Here is a 12922-nt window from a genome sequence, read left to right on the forward strand (position 1 = left end):
AAACTTTTGAGTTTCCTACCCTTTTTGGTGCAGACTCCTCCTGGCTTTGCATTTGCCCGAGTGCTGCAGTTTCCCAACTGGTTTCCAGATTTCTCACAAAGGTATTTTGGTCTATATATTGTTAACTCAGTGTCTCTGTGGGAAAATATGAAACTCCCTAGTCCACCATCTTGCTGATTTCACTCCCCATCTACCTGCCTTTTGCTATCTCTTGATAGTCACACATACAAATATGCTAATAAACTTTAAGAGTACCCTTATGATGGAAAACATGCTAATCCAGGAAGTTTTATTTATCTACTTATCTACCAAGGGTCTGTAACAAAACTAATTTGGAATGGCTAAACTACTAGAAAAATAACCCTTGGCTTTAAAATTAGTTTTAAAAATATTTCCACCTTTTGTATGAAGTTAAACCTAAATGTGGTGAATACTGAAGTGTTTGGAATTTAATCTCATTCTTATAGTGAGATAATTAAATTTGGCCTAATAAAAAAATTTCCCTAAATTTTAAGTCACTCAGATTTTTAAAAATTGAATTCTTGGAACCTCAACCAGAAAACTTTTAATGGTTTTTTAGAAAAAAATTTTCCTCAGGTGGGGAAGGGTTTTGCTATTACTTAGAATATTCTACCTTCCCCAATTATTTTGGAAAGTATTCATTTCAAAGATCATATAGTAATGTTAGAAATCTTGTGTTTTGAGAAAACATTCTGAGTAACAGGAAACACCTGTTAAATGGGAGGCATTGAAACATCAACTTTGTATCGCATGTACTTTTATTGCTTTAGGTATAAATACACATTTTACTCACTAAAATTTTAATTTCAACTTCTGATTTCATAAGCTTCAATGGACTGAGATAGTGCATTTTAGTTGCTCTTGTTTTGCAATCATTCTACTGCTGATTAGAATCTCTACTATAAATTTTGTATTTTCAAGGGGAGGTGCAAAGAAAAAAGCAGAAGCAGAATGAGTAAAATTTTAACTATATCCAGTGCAACATTACTTGTTGGGTTAACCTGTATGACTCAACAGCAGACGGAACAGGGCAAAGGCATGATGCAAATTCAATGGGTAGGACTATTATTATTGTTAGCTTACTAGATACAGATATATATTTCTTTAAATATAAAATATATTGGAGATAACTATTTCTAGCTGATGTGATAGTATTGTCTTCTTAGTAGGGTGTATATCTTTGAGGATGGGTATTACCTGTATTCAAAATTGTGCCCTCCCCCCAATTCCACACCCCTTCATAAATCTGTAGGCACTAGATTGAGCTCAATAAATATTCTGATGAGTAACAGTTGTTACAACAGCTTCAATTAAATTTAGAGGTATTTCTAGTTGTCTGACAGTATCATTTTTTATTCTGTAGTCTCTCCCTAAAGAATCCTTGTTTCTAATAATTCTATTTGAACTCTAAAACATCTCAGTTCAAAATGGACCAGGCATGGGACCATACCAGTCATTTCAAAGATAAAAAATGGTCTTAAGATCTGAAGAAAATGGACTTAAATAAGATCTGAAGAAGATCTGTTCCTCTTTGGAGCCTTCAACATGGCTTCAAGAGTTTGGCCATTTAATAGCACTCTCTCATCTGATTATAGGATTATTTAAATGTAAATTTACTTGATTTATAAAAGTAAAGAGAAACTCAGAATTGTTACTAATTGTGAAATCATGACTTTTTAAGGTATTGAGACAGCAAATACAATTGGAGAAAAATTATTCTTTATTGAAAAATACCAATAATACTGACAGACTTCAAAAGCAATTCACGCTTCCAGAATACAATGTACTTAATACATTTTTCCACACCTGTTTCATTTCAAAGTTAGCATTTTTGTGAATCAAATTTTGATAACCTGACTAAAAATATTTTCCAGCTTTGTTATTTTGGGAGCTGCACAACCTTTAAAGTGGGGACCATGAGGCAGGCAGGAGCGGAGGGACAGAATGCAACTGGGACTGCGTAGTAATCTATAGCAACATTCCCCACAACTTTGGTGCTGGAAACAAAAATACTGCACAAGACAGCTGCCCTCCAGTGTCAGAGAATCTTGTGAAACAGTATGTCAAAAGATAGCCAGCTTTTCTTACAATTTACACTTTCATTTAAGATTGCTTTTTGAAGAAAATCTTTAAGAACGCCACTGTAATTTAATATCATCCAATAACTCTGAATTTTAAAAAACTATAATGAAAGAAATGAACTGTTACCATAAAAAGTCTTTGCTTAGCTGTGAGTAATAATTCTATGCTTTTTTTAGATGCAAAAAAAATTAACAAATATGCAAGTTTAATTTGAAACCACACAAATTAAGTATGTAGGCTCAGATAGTAGCAGTGTTCACTTTTATTACTAATAGCTTAACTGGAACAGCCATCTATTCATCCACCAGCAGGATTAGCAGCACCAAAATCTTTTAAAATTCTTTATGTATAAAGCTTAAGTCATCATCCAAGTCCCATTCTTTGCATGCTCCAATTCTTGTTATCTCATTTAACATAAAAGCAACAGGATTTGGAGAGTTACTATTTGCTGTATTAAAACAGTTATACAGCATCTTGTACAGTCAAAAAGCAAAATACTGTGAACGGCAGCCCTTTTTCACAGCTCTAAGCTTGAAGCTGCCAAGCATTCACTGCTCGTGCCAGCAGTGGTATTTCCACAGTAAAAGAGCAGAAACTGAAGGAATCATGGCACAATGGATTTCTGAATTCTTTTATCTACTGTTGGTCCTGGGGCTTAGTACCTTCCCCGAGTAGACTATATCTGCTGATCATTCCAGAATCATCTTTAATGGAGGAAAGGCATCAGGTCATATAGCGGGTAATGGCTCTCAGAGCATAAAGGAGTTCTGCTTGCATCCTAGCTTCTATAAGAAGCAGATTAACATGAACCTGAATATAAAATACAACATCATATAAGGGAGGGTTATAAGCATGCACAGTCAGTTTTCCAGTGCATCTAATAAACACAAAAATAAGTACCTTTTCTATGTAACACCTAATAACTTGGAAGTCTTGGGTTGGTTGAACAGAATATTGATTTCTCAAAATAAAAGCTATCTGATGTTCTTTTTCGGATAGATGCTTTGAGCTTTCATTTATATTTGACCACTTCTCTTCTTGGAGATTTGTTATCTCAGAAACTGTAGACACTACTTTATCAGAATACCAACTTCCCCTGCCAAATTATCATTCAGTAATTTCTATAAAGATATTTCAAAGAGACCAGACATTTCTACCTATACCCAATTAAAAAGAGCTCTTGTCAAACAGTCTTCTTTCTCCTAAGTGGTAATAGCCATGCCAGCACTTCTGACGATAGGCCAGCCCACCTGTTTTCCTGTCTTTATTCTTTTACTCTATCACCTTAATGAGGTTTCCTTCCAAGGGGTATCTGAGACAGCTGTCCTGCAGTGTTCTTCTTTGTAGGGGTGATGGAAAGGGTTTGAGAGCCATTAGGGTAGGTGAAAGAGAATAAAAATCACTGCTAAATTACAGAGTAAACAAGCCAAAATAGGCACGTACCTTCTCAGAGTGCTTGAACTGCCTCCAGAAGCTATCATACATTCTTTTGGTAACCTTTTCAGGGGTGCAAACAACAGTTTTGATATAAACTTTAAAGCTACGATCCAATAGCTGGTTAATTTCACCATAGTCATAGTCATCGTATCTGTTAAAAGACATAGAATTACAATATTTTCAGTGTATAGTCTGTTTTCTTCTTACAAAAGTATACACATCAATAGTGAATGGTATATATTTTTTTCTCTTATAGTTCAAAGGTTGCATCTTTTTGGGTTTCCTTTTTTGCTTATGTAAAAATAAGGTAGTGTTTACTGTTTGAAACAAAACATAAGTAAAACCTCCTCCTGCCCAGCCTTTCCCCTGTGGGGTGCAGGAGAGGCCAGGCTGGCCTGGCAGTGAGGAGCCAGGTGCTCCCTTCCTGGGAGCTACCTCAGAGCCAGAGAGGAAGGGCATTTGGGAATATTTAACAGTAAGTACATGAAAGTTTTAAATTTTGATTAAGTATTACGGGAGTAGGTACTCTTCAGAAGGAGCCCAAGAACAGCCAGAGGGGCAATATAAGGGTATTGAGTTCCAAGAAGGTAGAAATATGAGTGTCAGGAAATAGATGATGATACAAAAAGATGCCAAAGATATTCAATGACAAACTTAGCTTCTTTTCATTTACGTTCTAGGACCAACTTGCTTGCCCTCCCTTCCCTGAAGGCAGATGTCATTTAACTCTTATCAATGCTCCTAAACTCTCCCTCCTGCCTAGCTAGGGGAGGGGAAAAAAACAAGCTACAATAAAGTGATTCTTGGAAGCATAAGAAGCATAAAAATAAGCTATTGAGGAGGGAGATGGTTGTATTTTTGTGTCTGTGTGTGTGCACTCCAAGCACCTGAATAATTTAGCTTAGAGGAAAATATCTCTTCATAAACATAAGAAAACAGACTAACCTTATTCCAAACATGCAGTGAATATAGTTCCAAATAGCCCGTCTAAGCATTGAGGTATCAACATCTTTGTGCATTGCCATTGTATTATAAGTAAGATTGTAAGCAATGTGAAATTTTTCATCAATCAACTGTCCCACATCTGGATAAAGGCGATTTACCAAAGAATAACCATGGTCTTCCCAGCAATAATCCTAAATTCAGGACAGAACAAATGTGAACAATTAAAATGTGGCCAAGTACAGCTCTATGTCTACAGCTCTGCAGTATAGTGAGGTCACTGGAAGTTGAATCCACTGCCTTTCATCCCTAGCTCATGGCTTCACTTGACTCCAGCCTGAGGTTTTTAATTTCCATACTGCAAAGGTTATATTTTGTAATTCAGCAAGTTTAAAAACCAATGGAGTCTCTTTCCCTTACTTATAGGCCAGGCCACCAATTTTTAGCTTTATCTCTCTGTAACTCCACTCAGCCTCCAGAGGCAATCCATCTCAGGAGTTCTGTCTCCTTTTCCATCATTGCAGCCATTCAAATGGTCCACAGATTTTGTGAATTTTTAATTCAACACATCCATCACTCATTCCTTCTCTTCCTACCCCCTTTCTGAGTTTCAGCCCTGTTAATTGAGTCTTCTAATTAGTTTTCCTACACTAAATCTCCTTGCCTCCTTTCTTTCCACCTCAAACAAAACTTAATAAACCCTACTTCTATGTTGCTCCCATATTTACTTTCCTAAACACCTCTATGAATGACATTATGCCGTCACTCTGGTCAAAACCTACAAAACCCATTCAGTCTACTGTAAACTGCTTTGGCATTTAAGGCACACCTGACCAATTTTAAACTAATATCTCATGAACAAGAAGTGGGAATCCTGTGCTTGAGGCTCTCAGCAGGCCAGTCCATCTCTTTATGATAGCTTCCCTCCCTTTATCCCTCATCCTAAGCCCAATTACTGCTTACGGTCACCTCTGCTTACAGTCACCTCTGCTTACAGTGCCCTTGTTTTTTGATCATCCAAATCCTTCAAATCCTAATCTCCCTTCATAAAATTTCCAGCTCACACCATCTCTTCAATTTCTAATCTACTATATTTCACAACACAGTTTAACTATCAAGTACAAATACTCTATAACTCTTCTTTGTGCCTAAATTTTGTCCCTTTAAACAGTATCTTAGTTTCTTGAGCAAAGAAACAAAATCTTGTGGTTCTCAAATATTTTCATAATTCTGATAAAAGTTATTATTTGACACTGGCCCCTAACAACAATTGGGGAAGTTGAAAGTATCAACTCATATGAATAAAATATTTACATATCCGAATTAAATATTTAAAAAATAAATTAAGACATACATTTAAACTACAGAATGATTCTACTGTTGGAATGGAAGCAGTCTTACAAAATTAGAGCACAGAATAAATAATTATTTGCTAATTAATTGGTGATTCTCAACTTTTATTCTGGAACTAGATGATAAAGCTACTGTTGCTACTGCGATATTACTTGCAAAGCACTTACCATAGTTCTCATTTCTAATCAATCATGTGCATACAATAAGTTGCAATTTTACCTGGACGCGAAATGTTGGAACATGCATCCCATGTCTAGAGAAATCCTTATAGCCATAACTAGTGTCCTCAAAGTGACGAGATACATCTCTTGCTGGTGTAACTTCTTCATCATCTGAAATAATTTTTCAAAAAGCCATTAAAAGCTTTTCAAAAACAGGATGCTGGTCAAAGTTCATTTTACCCATAAGGAATAAAAGTAGGATAACCCTTCCTCTGACACTGAGTAGCCAATATCAACCAAAATAAAGTCTTAAAACTACAAAAAAAAAGCAGCTTACTTTCCTTTTAGTACATTCCATTTAATGATGATACAGTTAGTAACACTCATAGTTGAATTCGCTATGCCTTTAATTCCCTCTTTCATAGGCTCTCTCTCTCTGTGTCCCCACCCCAATTTATAGATATTAGATTCTACTTAAAAGTAGGTGTTCCAGTATGAACATATACTTTTGGATAATCATTAAAGTGATAATAACTTAAAAAAAAATAACTATTAAAATCAGCAATGCTCTAAAATTTAGTGCCTAGATTATTTTCGTTGAATATTAAAGACACATAATATAATCAAAGAAGGAGGTCCTGTGAGTCAACATTTTTACAATGCTTCCTGTGCTGCCCCTAAGCCTTTTTGGATTATCATCATGTTTAGGAGTTGATGAGATTACGGTTTCAAGTAAATAAAGTATTATATGACAACTACACATCTGCAGGCATAGAAACAAAAAATTTTTCTCGAAAAACAAGCAACAGACAACATCCATTTATGGAAATTTGATTTTTTTCTTTGCTATTAAGAAACTTGGTGCTTTTAATACTTAGACTCTCTCACTCTATTAATTGTTAAAACATACTTGGAGACACTTTATGAACTTTCTGCTTTAAATTACCTGGCTTATATATTAAATCCCATAGCCTACATATAGATAAAAGTTAAACATAATGGATTTAGATTGTTGGTAATTTAATAAACAGCTCCTTTTCACAAATCATAGAATTTTAAAGCTGGAAGCAATCTCAGGGCTTTTTATGAAATCAATTTCCTCATATTAAAGAAGAGGGGAAAAGGGGCACTTATTTTAGTAAGGTTAAGTGACTTACTAAAGTTCATAAACCTTATTAGCAATGATTTTAGTACCAGAACCCAAACCAGATGTTCTCCCTCTTAGAATAGTGCTGTTTTCATAAATAACCTTTTCTTAGTTGCCTGCTTTAAAAAGTACTTGTAAGTAGGAAATCCTATGCAATAGTTTCTCTAAAAGGATAGCTATGCTTGGATTGATGTTATAAAACTTACTTAAATTCTCTGAATAAAAAGTTGGGTTTGCAATATACATTATATCAACTATGTAATGGATGCTCTTACCTGAAGAGAAGACAAACATACTCTCCCTTTTTTCTATTTCAAAACGTGAAGCCATCTCTTCCTGACTTGCCTCTTCTTCATCTCGACATTCCTGCAACTTTTTCATCTTTTCCATGAGTGCTTCTACCTCAAAGAAGGAATCACTCACCTGAAGAGAAAATATGGTTAATGTTATGTATGGCAGATGCAGAAATGAGATTTGTGAATTTTATTAAGTCTGTCTCATAAGAATTTGTATTTGAACAGAATACAGGAAAAATAGATTTTTCTTTTAATGTATGTGAATGAATCAAAAACTGAATTATTTTGGCTTATTAGGTATATAAATATGCAGATTTTAAAATATAAAAGAAAAATGATTTTAAGAACACATTCTAATGCTTTTACCTTATAAAATTAGCAATAATGTTATTACTATTTATGCTGTTTTAAAACTTAGAATTTAACACTACTTGCCAATTTAAAACAAAACTAAATATTTAAAAGTTAACTTATACTTGCTCAATCAGTTAAAAGGTACACAACATATAAGTGGTTTTGCATCAACTGTGTACACTGGTCATACTGCCAAGATATATCTATCATCTTTAAAATAGTAATCAGATTTACTTATACAATTTACCAGTTAAAAATGAAACATGTCCTTACATGGCTGGAGTTGGCACCTGGCCTCTGCAAATGGGGCTGGCAGCTGTCACTTGCTGGGGTGACCACAACCGTGTCACATCAATAGTGATCAGCCTGACATACAGAGATTGACCAAATGGTCTTGAACTAGTCAAATATTTATACTTCTGTACTCTGCTGCATCCTTACTATGAAAGCTGGATCAAATCTATGGAATTTATATCTTATAAAAAGGATATATAAGAAGTCTTAAATCTCAAATCTTAATGTTCAAATACAAAATCAATGTTTCCCCCTTTATAAATTTCTTTTGTCAGTAATGTTAAAGACCTCCTATCTTCCACTCTTTTCTTAGCTTCCACCCATGGATCCTTCAAGTATCAACTTACATGCTTCTCCCAAACACCTCCCCAACCCCACAACTCCCAATTATTCTCACACATCACTCTGCTTTTCCTTCAGAGTACCAATCACCATTTGTAATAGTTATTTGCATGATATTTGATTTAATGCCTGCTTCCTCCCTAGACCAAAACTTCATAAGGGTAGGTGACCTATTTAGTTTACTAGTATATATCCAGAGCCTACGCATAGAGTACCTGGTACATAGTAGATATTCAAGAAATATTTGTTGCAGAATGACTGCTGGGATAATTCTGTATTAAGAAGCAATCTATATTACTTGTGTTTTATACGATCCAAACAGTTACACTGAAATACCCTGGCCTGTACTAATAATTTTATGAGAGAAAGTGTTTCTATGATGGTACTGAAGATTCTTCTGGTGCTTACATTTCCATAATTATTCTTGACACAGGGTCAGTAACCAAACAAAAAAAAAGCTGAAAAGAATTAGGTTGCTTAATAGAATGACTCAAGGTCAAAAGAAAAAAAAAAAAAAAAATCAAGGTTTCTGTCAAGTCACATTATCCCTCATTATATTAATTTATTAATTTGTTTACTCATCTTTCTGTAAGATAAAGGGCCCAAATTTAAGTATTCCTAAAATTTTAAGTATTCTTCGGAAAGACAATTCTTGATAAATATATTGAAATAAGAGGGAAAGGAAACAAAGTATGTTTCTTTTGCTACTTAACTAATCTGCCTAAGTTGTTAGTGGTAAAAAAAAAAAAAAAAAAAAAAAAAGACATTTCATTTTAATATTAAAATGTTCATACTGTATGAGGAAATTCTTTTTTGTTTGTTTTTTGCTATTTGTATCTGAAGAACTGAGTCAGATATTGGATATATACCTGAAGAACAAGCTATTAATTAGCTCACTGTCAAGTGCCTTAATTGTGAGCTTTAAACCTTCTAAAAGTATCCAACTTAACACCTGGCAATAGGGAGTTTATCTACTAGAGAAAAGAAAAATTCTATTCTTTCACTATTATCTCTTTTAATAGAAGGATAACTAGAAACAATCACTTTTTCCTTAGCTTTATACTAAATCATTGGTAGGGAAAGATGTGAATACTACTTCCAGCATCCTAGCAACTGATATACTCTCTTGGACCCTCTCATATAACCTCGAAGCTTTCATAAACAATCACTGGCCATATGCAGGCGCACAAATCCAGGTAGCTCAATGGAGGGTGAAACTGACAGTCTTGCACCTTATTAGTACAGTGATGTGATCAACCTTGGAAAAATGACTTTCTTTCCTATGCTAATTTTACCATATATAAATGCTACCTCTTATTTAGCACCTGATAAATGCCAAGTGTCGTACTAGGCATTCTACCTCTTTAGAAATATTTCATTTAAACTTCACAGTAACTTTGTGTTTTACCTTTATTTAGACATAAAAGAACTGAGGCTCAGAAGTTCAATAATTTTCCCAAAGTCACATATATAAGTTAAAGGCAATTTAACCTGTCCAACTCTGTTTCAAAAGAATACAACTGAGAAAATGTGTGCAAAGTGTTCAGGTGGTTGTGAGGCTGTTTCTGTGATTTTTCTTTTGAATCATAAAATAAACCCTTGCTTTCTCATTACAGCAAAAGAATGCAGAAGGAATTCTGGCTCATCATATACAGGAATTAAAATTTGGTTATAGAAATTTCAACTTGTTCTGATCTGTTTCAAAGGAATAACAAAACAGAAAATATAAAAGCCACAGAAGAAAAGGAATAGAGGTGAAAGCATTTTAAAAAATTTACATTCACCTGATAATACCTTCTACATCTATACAAAGTTTAACATGAAAAAGAATTTTAAGGAGAGAAATTTCCAGATCAAATCTGATTAAATCTTCTAAAAGACAAACAACTAAGCCAGCCAGTTTCTTTTGCACAAAAGGGAAGAAATGGATTTGATTGGCACCAGAAAGTCTTCACCACCAGGCCACACTATTTTCAGCCTTCCCTCTTCTCACTGTAGAAGCCATTCAATACTAGCTGGCCCCGACAGGATACATGCTGTTGGCTCCTGATCCTAAAATTACTTGAGTGTAACCTCCTAAAAGGTCTTATAATTTTGTATATCTCTGAGCACTATACTAGTAATGGGCATTTAGAAGAAGTCAATAAATCCTTACTGAATGAATAGGTAAAGGGGCCTAATATCTTTAAGGACTTAACAGGGTGAATTTTCTAAGAAGCCAAATGAAGAAATAATATAACAGCAATTATTGATTAGTCTTATAACAATCCCATAATAATACTTACTGAAATGTTTCCCGCTGAGTTGACCTGCATCTCATCCATACCATGATTGCCATTTGTAATGTCACAGATGCAGTAGTTACTAACAGAAGGAGGTCTGAACGTGTGGCCACCATCACAATGAATTTCTGGACTGATTCCACAGCCAAATGTGAATGAGGCAAGAGAATGATAGTGTGTGAGTAGAACTACTGCATGTACCAATTCCGCAAGGGACCAGCTGTGCTCTTCAGCTTTTAAAAGTCCCTTGGGGGGGAAAAAAAAAAGAACATTTTTATATTGGATTTTTATACTGGGTGTGGTGAAAGTATATAGTCCATTTTAGTATTTAATCTATTGAAAACAGGATTAGTCACCATACAAAGCCTAGTGTAAACGTTACAATTTGAAACATGTAGAACAGAATTTGCTAATTTTTATGAATATGTATTCATGAATAAAGCTTAACGTAATGTTAATGACACATTCATTATTTTGATTTTCTGAGATACTTATTAAAAATGTAATAGAATGCATTTTGCTTAAAAGCAATTGCTGTATTTCAGATGCTGGATTATAAATCAATTACTGTGTTGTCAGTTCATAGTCTCAAACCAAATGTAATAAATTCGTGTTAAAATGTAAGCTACTATATGGAATGTCTGTGTTTTGTTCATTATCAGGTCTCCTCAGGAATTTTTAAGATAGTGGCTTGAATAACTTGACTCTGAATAGTTCTAAATCATCACGTATTTATTTTAAAAGTTAAGAGTAAATTCTACAATTCTTCAAACTCAGTTGTGTCCCTTCTGCTTCATTATCTATTTTATAAGCTTGTGTAATTTTTCTTACTTAGACAACAGACATTAGACAATAGACATTTATTAATTATATCCAAACACTGTATCTTCTTGATAATAAATCTTCAATTATATAACGGTATCTAAATGTTCTATGAAACAGAAAGACAAAACCAAAAAGATGTTGTGTTTTCAAGAATTTCTACTGCATGATAGACACTTTTAGAGAATGTCAATCTACTTTTACTCTATTACTTTTATAAATAAACAGAACCAGAAGGAACTAGTTTAAGATGGCATTTAAAAAATAAAGATATATAACAATGAGATGCCCCTTCATACCTATCAGAATGGCTAAAATCCAAAACACTGATACCAACACTGGTAAAGATGAGCAACAGGAATGCTTCTTCACTGCTGGTGGGAATGCAAACTGGTACAGCCACTTTGGAAAAGAGTTTCAGTTTCTTGCAAAGCTAAACATAGGCTTACCATATGATACAGTAGTTGCACTCCTAATTATTTACCCAAATGAGCTGAAAACAATTTTGTCTACAAAAAACCCCTGCATTTTTTATATCAGCTTTATTCAGAATTGCCCCAAGCTGGCAGTAACCAAGATGTCCTTCAATAGGTGAATGGATAAACAAACTATGGTATATCTACACAATGGAGAAACATTCAGCAGTAAAAAGAAATGAACTATCAATGCATATTGCTAAATGAAAGAAGCTGATCTGAAAAGGCTACATACTATTTGAATCCAACCATATGACATTCTGGAAAAGGCAAAACTATGGAGACAGTAAAAAAAGATCAGTGGTTGCTAAGGGTTCAGGGGAAGGGGAGAAAGATGAATAAGTGGAACACAGGGCATTTTCAGGGCCGTGACTATTAACTATTCGATACTGTAATGGTGGACACATGACATTATGCATTTGTAAAAACCCATAGAATGTACAACACCAAGAGTGAATCCCAATGTGAACTATGAACTTCAGTTAATAGTAATATATCAATATTGGTTCATTTGTTACAACAAATGTACTACCCAAATTCTAGATGTTAATAACAGGAGAAAATGTGTGTCTGTGGAAGGGGTTTGAGGGGGTAGAAAACGGAAACTGTACTTTCTGTGCAACTTTTCTGTAAACCTAAAACTGCTCTAAAAAAGTCTTAAATTTTTTTAAAAAAGGATGCCCAAGCTATATTACTTCACTACTTACCTCAATGTGTTCTTTGGTAATAAGCCAAGGTCTATGGGCTAACACCTTGTTGAGTTCTCCTAAATTCTGTAGTTTTTGAGGAGCATTCTCCAAACCATTGAGCCACTTTGGGTCCCCACCAACATGAAGGAAATCATTTACATGTAGGTTTACTAAGTAGGAGCACTGATGTCTTGCTGCAGCCTTAAGAGAAAACAAAAAGATTA

At 34.4% G+C, this 12922-nt stretch overlaps 1 protein-coding gene across 2 annotated transcripts in view; it reads right to left on the reverse strand.

Annotated features, from left to right (window-relative positions):
• Nucleotides 1-1718: 1718 nt before the first annotated feature.
• SESN1 (sestrin 1) overlaps nucleotides 1719-12922 on the reverse strand; it is a 100538-nt gene continuing 89334 nt past the window's right edge. For both annotated transcript variants that reach the window (XM_063097222.1, XM_063097223.1), the window contains exons 4-10: nucleotides 12717-12899; nucleotides 10715-10957; nucleotides 7419-7566; nucleotides 6055-6167; nucleotides 4486-4676; nucleotides 3547-3691; nucleotides 1719-2913 (exon numbers count right to left, since the gene is read on the reverse strand). In XM_063097222.1, the coding sequence (XP_062953292.1) occupies nucleotides 2827-2913; nucleotides 3547-3691; nucleotides 4486-4676; nucleotides 6055-6167; nucleotides 7419-7566; nucleotides 10715-10957; nucleotides 12717-12899 (1110 nt within the window). In that variant the 3' untranslated portion in view covers nucleotides 1719-2826. The remainder of the gene's footprint in view (nucleotides 2914-3546; nucleotides 3692-4485; nucleotides 4677-6054; nucleotides 6168-7418; nucleotides 7567-10714; nucleotides 10958-12716; nucleotides 12900-12922) is intronic.

The sequence above is a fragment of the Cynocephalus volans genome, chromosome 5 (genome assembly GCF_027409185.1).
Source record: "Cynocephalus volans isolate mCynVol1 chromosome 5, mCynVol1.pri, whole genome shotgun sequence".
Classification (NCBI taxonomy): domain Eukaryota; kingdom Metazoa; phylum Chordata; class Mammalia; order Dermoptera; family Cynocephalidae; genus Cynocephalus; species Cynocephalus volans.